We start from the raw sequence: 17,410 nt of genomic DNA on the forward strand, positions 1-17,410 counted from the left end.
AAATTCTCCCCTCTTCCCTTATATTTCCAATGAACACCTTTTGTTGGTCTGAATTCACAAACCCCGCCCCAGTCCGCATTATCTGAATTCTGAGATTTTCTGCTTCTTGCTCATTTCACTTATTCCTTGAAGGAGGGTTCAGGCCTGAAACATCTGCAATATATCTTTGCTTTTTATGGACGCTGAAAGACTGACAAAGTTCCTTCATCATTTCTGTGTATTTTTACATTGTCTAAGGCACATTTTATTTATTTACCCTTTATGAGGATGTACTTGGTTTCAGCTCTATTTCATAATGACCCTTCAGGAGCCAGATCAGTGTTGAGGCTCCACAGTGGGAGTGTTGGAGATTTTGTGCCATGCCTTTTCTGAGCTCCAGCACTGCTGGCCAACACTGATCCCCCGATCCCCACATGTATGAAGTTCGAGACAGCATGGCTCATGGGGCAGCCCCTGGGATCAGAACACTGAGTCCGTGCTCCATCTAGTGGTTGCAAAGATTTTGTGCGGCCCAAGCTCCTGTTGCATCCCTTAATATTCCCACACATTCCTGCTCCACTCTTAGGGTGAGGCCAACACCAACTGCAGGGACAGCACCTCATATTCCACCTGGCAGTCTGAAACATAATGGCTTTTTATTTTCTGGTCATCGACTAGATGACACCTCCTGTGTCCCCATCCCTCTCTCCTGTCCTATTTTGTCCCGTTTCCCATATTCCACCTCTCTCCCCCATCCAGGCCCTCATCACCCACTTCCATCCCTCTCCCCTTACGAGTTCCATCCATCACCCTAGCCAGTTCCTGTTGTCACCCTCTGTATTTATCACATTTTAGTTTTTATCACCCTCCAGCTTGACCCCCACCATCACATTCCCCCACCTGACTCCATCTGCCCCCCCCTTTTCTCTCCCTTTATTTTCTCTCTCATTTTATGCCCCTTCTGTCTGTCATCCTTCCCCAGTCCACCAATCACTGACTGGCCCCTGTGTCATTTTTTTCCCCCTCCCATCTTTATACTGGCAATCTCTCTCAACATTCAGTCCAGATGAAGGTTCTTGACTTCCTATTTCCTTCTGCACGTGCTGCCTGACGCGCTGAGATCCTACTGCAACTCTATGCGTAGAGATATTTACACTATGTATGCCTCTCCGATGCAAAGCCTCCTCTGTTGAGGCAGATATTGTCTCGTACCATGCAGAAATATGTTCCTTTGCATTCTTTGGTTCATGAAAAATAATAAAATTTAGTTGTATATTCATTAAGGCTGTATAGATTAAGCCATCTCAATACAGGTAATATTCCTTGGTATAGATGCCTTCATTAGAAAGTATGACTTCCAGTATGGGTAATATCCTGCAATACATATACTGTCCCTCAATATAGATAACTTTCCTCAATACTGGGGACATCCCTCAGTCCAGGTAACGCCCCTCAGTCCAGGTAACGCCCCTCAGTCCAGGTAACGCCCCTCAGTCCAGGTAACGCCCCTCAGTCCAGGTAACGCCCCTCAGTCCAGGTAACGCCCCTCAGTCCAGGTAACGCCCCTCAGTCCAGGTAATGTCCTTCAATGACCTACCATATAAGAGACGGTGGGCCTTTTTGGAAGAACTGTGTTCCTGTCTCCCCTCTGAGGTTCAGAAATGATCAGGAGAACTCTCCTATTGTCCTAGCCAGTGTTGGTTCCACAATGATATCAGGCGAAGCATTTCTTTCACAGGGCCTGAAATGAGTGTCCCATCCACCATATCGGGCTGGGACCGTGGGCTAGCAGACTTGCTGCCCTCTTTGCTGGGGAACCTGTGCCTTCCAGCTCAGAGACCAGGCCATGCCCTATCGGCAGTCAGCTGGCCGTGCAGTGAATGGCAGGCAGCTGGGCTGCACATCTACTTGAATCACATCTACTGCCCCAATGAAGAGGTACAAAGCATGGAGACCGCTTACACCATTTAAACCCTCTGCCCTGTGCTTCCCTTGCAGATGATGTCCCTTACACCAAGGGGAGAAAAGAAACAGCAGCTACGGAGACGGCAGTGTGCACGAGGAGGCAAAGCATACCAGGTACTGCCTGAACCCCCCCTCCCATCCTTCTCATGGCTCCTGCCCAACCATGGAGCAGTTGCTACAGCCTGCAGATGAGCTGGCATGGGAACTGGGCTATAGGCAGAATTATCTGGGCACAAACTGGAGGCTGAGATGCAGTGCGGAGCATGGAACGCCGCAGACTGTGGGTGGGAGCTGGTGCCTCCAGTTCCTCGGAGTGGATTGGGCACGGGGTCCTGGCCTGTATCATGCCGGCAACTGGGAATTGCATCACTCTCTGCCCCACTTCCTGTGGCATGTGCAGGGTGAAGTCAAATGGCCAGTTATTGGCTAGTTCTCAGTCCGGCTACCGCCCCTCAGTCCGGCTACCGCCCCTCAGTCCGGCTACCGCCCCTCAGTCCGGCTACCGCCCCTCAGTCCGGCTACCGCCCCTCAGTCCGGCTACCGCCCCTCAGTCCGGCTACCGCCCCTCAGTCCGGCTACCGCCCCTCAGTCCGGGTAACCGCCCCTCAGTCCGGGTAAACGCCCCTCAGTCCGGGTAACCGCCCCTCAGTCCGGGTAACCGCCCCTCAGTCCGGGTAACCGCCCCTCAGTCCGGGTAACCGCCCCTCAGTCCGGGTAACCGCCCCTCAGTCCGGGTAACCGCCCCTCAGTCCGGGTAACCCCCCCCCTCAGTCCGGGTAACCCCCCCCCCTCAGTCCGGGTAACCCCCCCCCCCTCAGTCCGGGTTAACCCCCCCCTCTCAGTCCGGGTAAACCCCCCCCACCTCAGTCTGGGTAACCGCCCCTCAGTCTGGGTAACCGCCCCTCAGTCCGGGTAACCGCCCCTCAGTCCGGGTAACCGCCCCTCAGTCCGGGTAACCGCCCCTCAGTCCGGGTAACCGCCCCTCAGTCCGGGTAACCGCCCCTCAGTCCGGGTAACCGCCCCTCAGTCCGGGTAACCGCCCCTCAGTCCGGGTAACCGCCCCTCAGTTCGGGTAACCGCCCCTCAGTCCGGGTAACGGTCCCTCAGTCCAGGTAACGGTCCCTCAGTCCAGGTAACGGCCCCTCAGTCCAGGTAACGGCCCCTCAGTCCAGGTAACGGCCCCTCAGTCCAGGTAACGGCCCTCATTACAGGTGACGCCCGATGTGATAGTAAGGACACTCCAGTGGCCAACCACTGCAGGCACTCCATTGCCTCACTGACCTGTCTATACAAGACCTTGTGTCCTGCCAAGTCGAGGTTACCCACAGATTGGAGGAACAACACCTTAAATTCCATCTCTACAGCCTCCAGCCAGGGCATCAATATTGACTTCTATAATTCCCATTAGCACCTTCCCCTCTGCCTATCTCTCTCTCCTCCTCTGCCTTTCTTCCTCCAGCTCCCCCACCTCCTTCCTTTCCTACTCCATCTTAGCTATCCCTCTGCCTTTTCCCATCATTTCGCAGATTCTATCCTCCCACCTGTATCTGTTTATTCCTCCCCCTCTCCCCACCTTTTCATTTGCCAGCTGCCTGATTTTGGCACTTCTGATGAAGGGCTCAGGCCCGAAGCTTGACTGGCCTCTTATTTCATGACCTGCTGAGTTTCTCCAGCAAGCGTGTGCACTGCACTAAACCCCAGCACACCACAAATTTCCCTGTCAAGATGCTTTTCATGTATTTTTAAAAATATTTTATTAAAAAACAAAGTAATAAACCATAAGTACAGAATTAATATTAACAAATTATCAAAAAGCAATTTACATGGTTACATAGAAAAAAAACTATAGAATCTAACATTTAAAAAAAAATCTACAACCTAACCCCCCCTCCCAACCGCCCCTCTACCCCACCCTTTAACCTAAATCCACCCCCCTATTCCCCATATAAAAAGAAAAAAGAAAAGAGATAAGGAGAACAACTTCAATCATTTATTTAATATTCAATGTGGAGATCCAGCCAGACACAACCAGTTTCAGATTTTCAAATTAAAATCATCCAAATATAGGCTCCAAATCTTTTTAAATCTATAATATTGATCTCTGAAATTATAAGTGATCTTCTCCATTGGAATGCATGACCTCATTTTTGAAAACAGCTCGACATTTCCTTGCTGCAGCTTAAGCCAATCTCAAAATTGCCATTTGAAATTTATATACTTTATGTAATAAAGCCATTTCAGTAAGGTCCCCAATTAAAAAAAGCTTTGAGTCTAGTGAAAAATATATTTTCAAAAATTCCTGCAAACGGTCTTTTAATTTAGCCCAAAAACCTTTAATCTTATCACATGCCCAAACTGAATGCAAAAATGTACCCTTCTGCTCATTGCATCGAAAAGACAAATCTGCAGCACTCAATTTATATTGTTTCAAGGGTTCAGGAGTTAAATATAATTGATGTATAAAGTTCTAAGTTACCAACCTATACCTAACATTAACTAACCTTGTCACAGTATCTTTATTAATCTTAATCTTCCTCCAATTATCTATATCAAACTGAATCCCCAAATCTTCCTCCCATTTAAGTGGTTGATTTATGCACTAAACCCCAGCACACCACAGATTTCCCTGACAGATGCTTCTCATGTTCACCATTTTCAAAATTCTGAAGTTCATATTGATTGTCAGAGTACATACATGGCATCACATACAACCCTGAGATTCTTTATCCTGTGGGATAGACAGATTTTCTAATCTCTAGTAACTAAACCGTGCTCAAGAAGAAAGAAATGTTAAACTGACTGTGCAAATACAGGAAATAATAATGAGCAAAATATGAGTCCTTAAATGAGTCTTTGAGTTGTTGTTTAGAAGTCTGATGGTAGAGAGGTAGTAACTATTCCTGAACCTGTAGATGCAAATCCTGTGGCACCTAGACCTCTTTCCTGATGGCAGTGTGTGCTGGGTGGTGTGGATCCTTGATGATTGTCGCTGCTCTCCAGCATGACATATAGATGTTTTTGGCGGTGGGGCAAGTATTGCACGTGATGTACTAGGCTGTGTCAATGACCCTTTGCAGGGCTTTCTGCCCCCATAGCAGGCTGTGATGCAGCCGGTCAGCACATTTCCAGTTACACATCTGCAGAGGTTTGCCAAGGTTTTCGATGTCGTACTGAACGTCCACAACTCCCAATGAAGAGGAGGCACTGACGTGCTTTCTTCACGACGACATTTGTATGACGGGTACAGGAAAGCTCGCCCGAGATAGTGACTCCCAAGAACTTAAGCTTACTAACTCTCCCCACCTCTGATCCCCCCAATGATCACTGGATCGTACACCTCTGGTTTTCCACATTCAGCTTCAGGTTTTAGAGACAATGAATGAGAGATTGTTGCTCATACTCCATTTAGCCAAGTTTTCAGTCTCCCTCCTGTCCTGCTGACTCATCGCCTCCTTATTATACAGCCCACCACTGTGGTGTCATCAGCAAATTTGTAGATGTGTGGTTTGTCGTATCAAGCTACACAGCACATCATACTGCACTGCTGGTGCTTTTGATGGTCCGGTTGTGAATGGTGCAGCCTTTCACCATTGTGTCTCTGTGACAGAGGAGCTGAGGGGACTTACTGTGGTGGAACTCATCAAGAAGGAAGGCTGCACACTTGGCCTGACGATCTCTGGTGGGACCGACAAAGACGGGAGGCCACGGGTCTCGAACCTACGACCTGGAGGGCTGGCTGCCAGGTAAGATCTGATCTCCGCCATTCTCCATGTCTGTGCGGACTCCATCCTGCATTGTGAGGAATCCGCCTCTCACTCTGCCACTGCCGATAGCCAAAACATTCTGAGTTCACTCCAAGCTCGGGAGGGGACTCTCTGCCTCTCCAAAGTCGGAGAGGAAGAGGGAAGGTGTGGGTGCACCAATCAGCCATAAAATTCCAACCACACCAGTTGCATCCTGGGAGAAATGGCCAACTTGCATATAGCAAGTTCCCAAATCAAGAATGAGACAATAATGAGATAGCGTGCTCGTCAGGAGTGACTAGATTTAAAGTTTAAGGCTCCGTTTCTTGTCATGTACATAAATCCGCAAAATGTATTCCTTATTCTTGCCTGTACAGGCACACAAAGAGGCACCACTAGTCCTGACCCTCTATTCAGAGAAAGGTTAGGACTTTGGTAGAAAGAATAAAAGAGCAGACTATTATTTGGATGGGGAGAAAATCCAAAATTTGGAGGTGCAAAGGGATCTGGGGGTCCTCGTGCAGGATACCTTAAAGGTTAACCTCCAGGTTAAGTCGGTGGTGAAGAAAGCAAAAGCAATGTTGGCATTCATATTGAAAGGAATAGGATGAAAGAGCAGGGATGTAATATTATGGCTTTATAAGGCACTGGTGAGGCCTCACGGAGTAAGGGGACAATTTTGGGCTCCTCATTTAAGAAAGGATCTGCTGTCATTGATTGGAGAGGAGGAGGCTCACAAAGATGATTCTGGGAATGAAGGGATTAGTGTATGAGAAAGGTTTGACAGCTTTTGGGCTGTTCTCCTTGGAGTTGCCATTAGTGTTGCCTGCTGCCCCTTACTGTAAGAGAGAAAGAGAAGCAAAAGAGTGCCCCTTCAGAGACACTGAGTGTCCATGGGTTCACCCACTGCACACCCGCTGTCCCTGCAGCCGCACAAACTCCTGCTCGATTCATCGGCAGCCTGAGCTCCAAATCCAAACCTCCGAATCGATCAGGAAGCCTTCAGTGCCCAAGACCCTTAGGGAGCTCCTGCCCTCAGCACCTTCTCGAATCCAGGCTCTGATGCCCGCTTCCCATGAGAATGAAGGTACCATGATGGGAACCCTCGGGGAGCTTGCACGGATTTTGTGGGCGGAAGTTTCTCTTTGTGAAACCTGAGATTGTAGGGGCTTTCTCTGCAAGAAGCCCACAGGTCCACAAGAAGTGGATTGGTAGAAGATGGAATTTAGGACAGATTGAAGATCTGCAGAGGACCACCCTTGGTGAGAAAGTTAAATAGATGATGCCTCAGCACCCAAAGAGAATGCAATCACAAATGGGTCTGCATCTTCTGATTCTTTCTTTCAACCACCTTAGTAAATCTAATAATGATTGGTCCACTTGGTTCTTGCAGGAGTGACCAATTAAATATCGGTGATTACATCAAGTCAGTCAATGGGATCAACCTGACTAAACTGCGGCACGATGAGATTATCAGCTTACTGAAGAACGTGGGAGAGCGAGTGGTCCTTGAGGTGGAGTACGAGCTTCCCCCTGTCGGTGAGAACAGCTTCAAACATTCTCTTACAGGACAGAGTGGGTCAGACCAGGCCGGGAGTGTTTGAGGCACCCTTTTCTAATGGGTTTGCAATGATAGTAGAGGAACGAACATTCCCTGGCTTTCAGGCATTAGCGTCAGACCTTTATGCTTCCTCTAATGTGAATTGATTTGCTGACAAGATCCAATCATGTGTTGTGTGTGCAGAATCAACCATGACACATCTGAACTTGAAGGATGACCCCTGGCAGAGGATTATCTCTCGCTGGGAGAGACCTCTTTGAGATAAATGTGAAAGAATTCATTGCCTCTGGGGCTTCTCTGAAATTGGTAATGCCCTTTTCCTTGTTGCTGAAGGAAGCCAGACGCACCTATTCTGCAACATGGGGGAAGTAATTTTACAGGAACCTGAAGGGTAACTTTTTTTTTTGCACAGAGGGTGGTGGGTGTATGGAACAGGCTGCTGGATGAGATGGCTAAGACAGGGACTAATGCAACATTTAAGAAAGAAAAGGATAGATGGTTAGGATGGGTTTAGATGGGAAAAATTCAAAGTTCAGAATTATTGTCAGACATCACATAGAACCCTGAGATTCTATTTTTCTGTTGGCAAAGCAGAATTTCTCCATATCGATCGTGCAAAAATCTGTAGGCCAAATGCAAGTAGTTGGGACTAGTGTGGGTAGGACCTTTGGGTTGTCATGAGCAAGTTGGCCCAAAGGGCTTGTTTCCACGCTAGGTGGCTGTCCGACTCTATGACTGTGAAGAAATGTTGGAGACACAGAGGAGACTGCAGGTGTGAAATCTGAAGCTAAAGTCAACCTGCTGGAGGATCTCAGTGGGCCAGGCAGCATCTGTGGGAGAGGAAGTCTGGGCAGTGTTGTGGGCCGGAACCCTTCATCAGAACGGAGAGTTTTGAGGAGAAAGAGCTGGCAGAGTGAAGTCAGGGTGGGAGGGCTAGGACTGGGGCCAGCGGGGCATGGGTGGGCAAGAAGAGGTAAAGGATGCCTGATAAAGGGAAAGGGAAGCAAGGCAGAGAGGTGGAGGAAGGTGAGTTATACAGGGTAGGGGAGGGATGGGAGAAATGCTGCCATTGCCTCTACACTCTCAGTCCTGAAGAAGTGTTATGGCCCACAGCGCTGACTGGTTTTCTCTCTCCACTGATGCTATTTGATCTGTGAGTCCCCCCCAGCAGATTGTTTAGATTGTATGCCAGTTGTTCTGGGCCCAGGACAGGCCTCTACAAACTGAATATGTTCAAGCCCACCAAAGGTCAAACTGCTAGGAGGACATAAACAGTTGGTCCAAGAATATCCTGTCACAGGGTGACATTGAAGCCCAGCAACCAAACGTTTGTGGTTTCATCAAACTTTCTTTTGAGTAAGAAAGAAGTTTCCGGAGAAATTCAGCAGGTCAAGCAGCATCTGTGGAGGGAAAAGGATTTCAGGCCAGGACCCTTCATCTGGTCTGAAATGACAGAGGGGTCTGGATCTGAAATATGAAAGAGGGGCTTACGAAGCTTGCATCAAAGTTGAATTCCTTTGGGAGAAACTTCCCAGTGGGGCAGGAACTGGAGACACAGGAGACCTGGGATCTGCATTGAAACACCTCTTTGGGCCTGTCAAAACAGTTTCTCCAGCACACTTGCGTGCCATTGTGCCTCGAGGTATCTCCCAACAGTGCATCAGGTCTGGACCTTTGGACCTCCAGTGCCATTCTCATCTCCACCTCTACCTTCTTGCTTCCCCTCCTATCACCATGAGGTCAGGAAGCTTCAGAGCGGGTACTTTGCCTGAGGAGCCTTCTTTTTGCAGGTAGATCACCCCAAAGCAATCACTAGGGACAACTGGGAAAGGCGATCCAAATGTCCCTTGCACTGAAAAGTTGCCATCACTGTGCGTCCAAAGGGCAATGGTTCCACAATAAAACAAGAAACTCCCATTGTTAATGAGAAACCCCAGAAATGAATTCAGAAACAGACTCCATGAATGCATTGACCTTACGAGCACAAGAGCAGAAGTAGGCCAATCCATCCTGAGCTGATCCATTCTTCCACTCAGTCCCATTCCCTTGCTTTCTCTCCATAATCGTTGATACTCTGATTGCTTAGATACCTATCTGCCTTTAATACACCCAACAATGTGTCCTCCACAGCTGCCCGTGTCTCCAGAGGTTCACTACTCTCTGGCTAAAAATATTTGAAACGTACTGGGATGGAGGTTAATTGGGTGTAAATTTGGGTGGCACGGTCTAGTGGGCCAAAATAGCCTGTGCTGTATGTTTAAATTTAAATTCAAATTCCTCATCTCTGTTATAAATGGGCATCTTTCAATAGTGAAATTGTGTCCTCTTGTCCTGGACTCTGCTACCATGGGAAATAACTTTGCCACATCTACTCTGTCTAGGCCTTTTAACATTCAAAATGCTTCCATGAGGTTCCCCCTCATTCTTCTGAAACATTGAAGTTTAACTCATCAATAAAAGCAGTAATCAGTGATTGTAAATGACAAACAACTACCTTATCAGATGTGGTTGTTAAAGTGTATTTTCATAGTCCCAAAAGCAGTTTATATCCATGTGGCCCATTCATCGATATGATACTTGCGAGTAAGATCCATACTGGAAAGGTTCTACGGCTCTGATTAATGGAGTGCAGCACCAGGCAGTAGGAATTGGATTCACAGCTTTTAATTATTCATTATATGTTACAGGAGAGAGATTTATCTTTACAACATTCTTAATTCACCAAGACGCTGCCTCGTAGAAGAAAATATAAATATGGTTATTTAAAAATGGGGTCTTTTTACAATAGATCAATGCAGGAATGCCTGAGAGAGGAATTATTGATAGCATGAGTAGACAAAGCCAACGTGTTTCTGTGGGCTAAGCTGTCTCATAAGAGAGGTTATTGATGTAAGGTTGAAATGAAAAGCGAGTCAGACACCGTGGGGAGGGCTTTGGAGAGGTGCACTTCACTTCCTAGGCAAATGCTCAAACCAGAGATTCTGTTGGTCGCATAACTGATCCCCTGTGTTACACTCCAACTTCAGAATTCAATGGCAGCAAACTTTGTAAGTGGAGTTGATTTCAGAGCATTGCTTTGGCTGGGAAACCTACTTTTTGGCTGGCAGCTTTCCAAGTTAGGTTGAGTGAATGTGGCTTGAAAGGGTGAGGACTGCAGGAAGCAATGTGGGCAAGTGCTTGGGACCACGGCAGGCACCAAGATCGACAGCTTGAACAGAATAGGCCTTGACGTAACGACGCGTGGAGCTGGTGACTCACTGCTCCGGGGACCCAGGCTCGATTCCAAGGCGATGAGTTTACACATCTCCCCATGACCGTGTGGGGTTTCTCCAACTTCTCTGCTTTCCTCACATATGGATGGACTGGTAGATATTTGGCTATTGTAGAGAGTGTCCCGAGGGTGTTGGCGAGTTTTTGATTCTGTGCAGTGGAGGGCAGGAGCACTTGGAGAATAAAATGGGATTAGTGTAAATGGGAGGTTGTCAGTCAGGGAGAGCGCCATGAGCTTTCCTTGCTGCATGACTCTATAACTCTTCCCTCTTCAGCCTCCTTGGGCGGGTTGGACTGGAAGCTGGGACCATTCCTTGGGTACTGACTATTCTGTGGACACCTCACTCTTTATGTTCTTAGCCTGGGGCCGTGAGGGAAGTCATCTCAAGTGTTTTCATTTTAGTTCCAGAAAACAGCTCAAAAATTATTCCAAAGACCGTGGAAATCTCACTCCATAGAGAAGGCAACAGCTTTGGATTTGTGATGAGGGGTGAGTCTTTTGGTTGTCTCCTCCTTTAGATTCTCATTGTTTTGGGCATGGTCTAATTCAGAGTGCTGGGATACTGTAAATTGCTGTTCATTGAATGTTACGATAGCTTTCAAGATTCATTTATTGTCATTTAATAGTACAGAACATGTAATGTTACACAAAATTGACTTCTGCCTGTCATGAGGCAGACAAAGAGTCACCATTGAACAATTACAGCACAGAAACAGGCCACTTCAGCCCCTCTAATCTGTGGGTGTTTCCCTGAATAACAAGTATACCTTTCTGGACACCGTTGAGAGCAACGTCCTACCAGGCACATGCCACAGTAATCGGCTCTCTGGCATGGAATCTGATCCCGTGGCTAAGAAGGGAAGGGATGGGGGAGAAGAGGCAAGCTGTAGTGGGGGGATAGATAAGAGACCCTGTGGAGGAGATTGAGTATCCCGGATGGTATGTTGCCTGGTACCAGGGTCCGAGATAACTCCGATCAAGTTCACGGTATTCTCACGAGGGAGGGTGAGCAGGCAGAGGTTGTGGTCCATGTAGGGACCAATGATGTTGGTAGGAAGGGTAAGGAGGTCCTGCAAGGAGAGTTCAAGTTGAAGGAAAGGACCACAGAGCCAGCAATCAGTCCATATCCCTCCATTCCATCCATATACCTGTCCAAATTTCCCTTAAGGGTTAAAATCGAGCCTGCATCCATCACTACAGCTGGAACCTCATTCCACACTCCCACTACTCTCTGAGTGAAGAAGTTCCCCTAAATCTTTCCCTTTTCACCTTTAACCCATGTCATCTTGTTTGAATCTCACTGACCCTCATTGGAAAAAGCCTATCTACATTTACTCAGTATATCCCCCTCATAATTTTAAATATCTCTATCAAATATCCTTTCATTCTTATACGCTTCAGGGAGTAAAAAAAAAAAGTCCAACCTGCTTATCCTTTCCCTGTAACTCAGTCCTTGAAGTCCGGGTAACATCTGAGTAAATCTTCTCTGCACCCTCTCTATCTTATTGATATCCTTCCTGTAGTTAGGTGACCAAAACTGCACACAATACTCCAAAATTGGTCTCACCAAAGTCTTATACGACTATAACATAACATTCCAACTTCTGAACTTAATACTTTGATTTATGAAGGCCAATATACCAAATGCTCTCTTTACAACCCTGTCCACCTGTGACACCACTTTCAGGGAATTCTGTGTCTGTATTCCCAGATTTCTCTGTTCTACCGCACTCCTCAATGCCCTAACATTCACCATGTATGTCTTTTCTTGGTTTGTCCTTCCAAAATGCAACACTTCACACTTGTCTGCTTTAAATTCTATCTGCCATTGTTCAGCCCACTTTACCAGCTGCTCCAGATCCTTCTGCAAGCTTTGAAAATCTTCTTCATTGTCCACAACACCTCCAATCTTAGTGTCAACAGCAAACTTGCTGATCCAATATACCACATTACTATCCATTACAAACAACAACTGTCCCAGTACTGATCCCTGAGGCACACCACTCGTCACAGGACTCTAGACTAATGAGCAATCATCCACCACTACTCTTTGGCTTCTCCCGTTCAAACATTGTCAAATCCAGTCCATTACTTCACCATTACCTTGCATCTGAACCTTCCTGACTAATGTCAAATGTGGAATCTTGTCAAAGGCCTTACTAAAGTTCACGTACACAATATCCACAGCCTTTCCTCAATTTTTCTGGTAACCTCCTCAAAAAACTCTCTAAGATTGGTTAAACATGACCTACCATGCACAAAGCCATGTTGACTATCTCTAATGAGTTTTTGACTATCCAAATAATTGTATATTGATCTCTTAGAATATCTTCCAATAATTTACTTACTACTGACGTCAGGCTCACCAGCCTACAATTTCCAGGGTTAGTTTGGAGCCTTTTTTAAACAATGGAACAACATGAGCTACCCTCCAATCCTCTGATTTGACACCCATGGAGAAGGACATTTTAAATATTTCTGCCAGAGTCCCTGCAATTTCTGCACTAGCCTCCCTCAAGTTCCAAGGGAGTATCTGGTCAGGCCCTGAGGATTTATCTACGCTTATTTGCTTTAAGACAGCAAGCACTTCCTCCTCTTTGATTTGTACCACTGCTTCCCTTTCTTACTTCCCATGACTTTATGCCCATTTCCTTAGTGAATACTGAGGGGTTAAAAAAAAAATTAAGATCTTCATCTCCTTTGGCTCCATACAAAGCCGAATGCTGTGATCTTCAAGGGGATCAATTTTGTCCCTTACTATCCTTTGCTCTTAATATACCTGTAGAATTCCTTTGGATTTTCCTTCACATTGTCTGCCAAAACAACCTCATGCCTTCTTTTTGCCTTCCTGATTTCTTTCTTGAGGTTTCTCTTGCATTTTTTTTTACACTCAAATACCTCATTTGCTCCACGTTGCCTACACCTGTTAAACACCTCTCTTTTCTTCTGAACCAGATCCCCAATATCCCTAAAAAACCAAGGTTCCTTATGCCTTCTAACCTTGACTTTGATCCTAACTGGAACATACAGACTCTGTACTCTCAAAATTTCACCTTTGGAGGTTCTCCACTTAACTCGCACGTCCTTGCCCAATAACAGCTTATCCCAATCCATGCATTCTAAATCCTTTCTCATTTGATCAAAATTAGCCTTTCTCCAATTTAGAATCTCAACCCAAGGCCCAGACCTATCCTTCTCCACAATTAATTTGAAACTAATGGCATTATGATCACTGGACCCAAAATGTTCCCTACACATACCTCTGCCACCTGTCCTGTCTTGTTCCCAAACAGGAGATGAGGAGATCTAGTAGTGCACTCTCTCTAGTTGGTACACCTATATATTGGATTAGAAAACTTTCCTGAACACATATGACAAACTCCAAGCCATCCAACCCTTTTGCAGTAAGGGAGTCCCAGTCAATATGTGGAAAGGTAAAATCTCCTATTAACAAAACTTTGTTTCCTGCAACTGTCTGCTATATCTCTACAGATCTGAACCTCCAAATCTTGCTGACAATTGGGTGATCTATAATCGACCCCATGAATGTTGTCATTACTTTTCCCATTCCTCATCTCCACCCATATAGTCTCAGTAGACAAGCTCTCTGCTCTGTCCTGCCTGAGCACCGCTGCAATTTTCCCTGACAGGTAATGCCACTCCTCCCACTTTCATCCCCCCCCCCCATTCTATCGTATCTAAAGCAACGGAATCCCAGAACATTGAGCTACCAGTCCTGTCCCTCCTGCAACCAAATTTCACTAACGGCCACAATATCAATACTCCATGTGCCAATCCGTGCTCTAAGCTTGTCTGCCTTTCCTACAATACTCCTTGCATTGAAATAGATGTACCTGAGAATATTTCCACCACGTTCAACCCATTGACTTCTAATAATGCATGCAATTTAACATCATCTTTTCCCTTCTCCACCTCTCTGTCTTTTCTAACACTCTGGTTCCTCTCCCCCTGCTAATCTGGTTTAAATCCTTCAGAGCAGCCCGAGCAAACCTGCCCGCAAGGATATTTGTCCCCCTTCAGTTCAGATGCAAACCATCCCATCGGAATGGGTTCCACCTTCCCTGGAAGAGAGCTCAATGATCTAGAAACCTGAAACTCTCCCTCCTACATCATGTCTTTAGTCATGTGTTAAGCTGCATTATCCTCCTATTTCTAGCCTCACCAGCTCATTAGTGTTGCCTGGAGCCCCTTACAGTAAGAGAGAAAAAGAAACAAAAGAGTGTCCATGGATTGGGCTCCTGCAGTCTCTGCCACCGCATGGTTTCTTGTTCGATTCATCAGCGACCCAAGCATGGGATACAAACCTCCAACATGATCAGGAAGCCTTCAGTGGCCTTCAGGAGCCCTTCTTTCCCTTAGTGGCCTCTTGAATCCTGGCTCCGATACCTGGTTCCCATGAACCAGTCTCCAGCAGCCTGCATCCCATGTTGATCCAGCAACCACAAGCTGCCCGCAGCCTATGTGGATCCCTCAGATGTCGAGTCCCTCACTGGTCTGCTGCAGCGGTCACTGTCCTGTACAGTGGTCAGGCTTCTCCTGTCATCAGGTGGGATGGGGGTGTTTTCCCCATTTCTGGTGCCCAGTTGAGGTCAGCTGGTCCCCAGAGTCGGCAAACCCTTGTGGCTGCAGCCGACCACATGCACCGCCATCTTGGTCGCAGACGCCATGGTTGCAGAATTTTAGTTTAAAAACACTGACAGCTCCTCTAATAGGCTGTTTAATGCCTGTACGGAGCTGCTGACATTGGAACTGGGCGGATAAGCCCTGCCATGGAGTGCTGTGACTCCGCTTTCCATTTTCCCGAGTCCGCGTGGCTGATACAGCAGCTCCAGCAGTGCTGCCATTTTTAGGACCCGCTTTATTTACAAAAAGCCTTCCACCAAGCAGCAGTTGCAATTTTAAAAAAGTGCTTTGCTAACACAGTGTGATGCGGTATTAAATTCATTATCCAGCAACTTTACTCGCCTTGGGACATTTCCAAAGGGTTTGCTTCTGCACTGTGTCTGCTGTTTGAATGTGGGAAATGCAGAATAGCAAGTTCACTAACTAGGAAATCAAGGCTTCTTGCAGTGAATATTGACAGGGCACAAGATGAAAAGGCAGTAGTGGGCCAGCAGTACCTCAGTATAACACTGGTCTGAGAGATTACACGCTGATTATTGAGGGACTTGAACTCACAGTTTTCTGCCCATGCAACACCTCTAAAAGCAGAATGAGAATATCCCAAATGCGAGACTTAAGCCCCAATGTTATGAATGGGGGGTCCACTCTGTGTACTTTTGTGTAACCTGCCCTTGGTCTCTGACTCTGAGTTGGGCCAAAAGGCCTGGTTTTGCACTGTATAAATCTATGGTTCTCTACCTCCAGTTCCAACAGAAGACGTGGGAATAAGGCGACATGGTTGGTGTCGTGGTGAGCGCAATGCTATGATGGTGCGGGTGACCTTAGTTCGTATACACCATTGTCTGTAACGAGATAGTATGTTCTCCTTGTCTCTGCTCGGGTTTCCTCCCACCTTCCACAACATATGGGGTTTGTAGGTTAATTGGGGAATCTGGGAGTATGGGCTCGTGGGCCAGAAGGGCCTGTTACGGTGCTGTATTTCGAAATTTAATAAGCCTTGTTCAACAGTCCAAGCAAACGCAGAGAGTTCCCACCTGTGGCTATTGGAGCAAAAACCTTCGTAGGATACAAGAGTTTGCAAACACTGGAAAGACTATTTTGTACACCATCCCTGTGAATTTATCTTGCTTACAGAGCTAGCTGATTTTGTCATCACTTCATAATAATTTCTTCATGTATTGCAGTAATAGGTACAAAGTAAAAGTTACAGTGTTGGTGCAACAATTCAAGGTATAGTGTTAGTGGAACAGTACAGGGAATACTATTAGTGGAACAGTACAGGGTATACTGTTAGTGGAACAGTACAATCTGAGGCGCCTGCAGGCTCACACCAAGACACAAGAGCAACTTGTCCGTGAACTACTCTTTGCAGACGATGCCGCTTTAGTTGCCCATTCAGAGCCAGCTCTTCAGCGCTTGACGTCCTGTTTTGCGGAAACTGCCAAAATGTTTGGCCTGGAAGTCAGCCTGAAGAAAACTGAGGTCCTCCATCAGCCAGCTCCCCACCATGACTACCAGCCCCCCCCCTCCCACATCTCCATCGGGCACACAAAACTCAAAACGCTCAACCAGTTTACCTATCTCAGCTGCACCATCGAATGCAAGGATCGACGAGATAGACAACAGACTCGCCAAGGCAAATAGTGCCTTTGGAAGACTACACAAAAGAGTCTGGAAAAACAACCAACTGAAAAACCTCACAAAGATTAGCGTATACAGAGCCGTTGTCATACCCACACTCCTGTTCGGCTCCGAATCATGGGTCCTCTACCGGCATCACCTACGGCTCCTAGAACGCTTCCACCAGCGTTGTCTCCGCTCCATCCTCAACATTCATTGGTGCGACTTCATCCCTAACATCGAAGTACTCGAGATGGTAGAGGCCGACAGCATCGAATCCATGCTGCTGAAGATCCAACTGCGCTGGGTAGGTCACGTCTCCAGAATGGAGGACCATCGCCTTCCCAAGATCGTGTTATATGGCGATCTCTCCACTGGCCACCGTGACAGAGGTGCACCAAAGAAGAGGTACAAGGACTGCCTAAAGAAATCTCTTGGTGCCTGCCACATTGACCACCGCCAGTGGGCTGATATCACCTCAAACCGTGCATCTTGGCGCCTCAGTTCGGCGGGCAGCAACCTCCTTTGAAGAAGACCGCAGAGCCCACCTCACTGACAAAAGACAAAGGAGGAAAAACCCAACATCCAACCCCAACCAACCAATTTTCCCCTGCAACCGTGACTGCC

The 17,410-nt window shown here is 46.9% G+C and overlaps 1 protein-coding gene across 1 annotated transcript in view; it reads left to right on the forward strand.

Moving 5' to 3' along the window:
• The first annotated feature begins 657 nt into the window (after positions 1-657).
• The window catches only part of grip2b (glutamate receptor interacting protein 2b), a 95,734-nt gene continuing 78,981 nt past the window's right edge, over positions 658-17,410 (forward strand). Inside the window, exons 1-7 of the mRNA XM_069942410.1 lie at positions 658-816; positions 1,384-1,421; positions 1,671-1,855; positions 1,978-2,058; positions 5,552-5,687; positions 7,081-7,226; positions 10,922-11,008. Coding sequence (XP_069798511.1) covers positions 658-816; positions 1,384-1,421; positions 1,671-1,855; positions 1,978-2,058; positions 5,552-5,687; positions 7,081-7,226; positions 10,922-11,008 — 832 coding nt within the window. The remainder of the gene's footprint in view (positions 817-1,383; positions 1,422-1,670; positions 1,856-1,977; positions 2,059-5,551; positions 5,688-7,080; positions 7,227-10,921; positions 11,009-17,410) is intronic.

This window comes from Narcine bancroftii, chromosome 5 (genome assembly GCF_036971445.1).
Source record: "Narcine bancroftii isolate sNarBan1 chromosome 5, sNarBan1.hap1, whole genome shotgun sequence".
In the NCBI taxonomy this organism is placed as follows: domain Eukaryota; kingdom Metazoa; phylum Chordata; class Chondrichthyes; order Torpediniformes; family Narcinidae; genus Narcine; species Narcine bancroftii.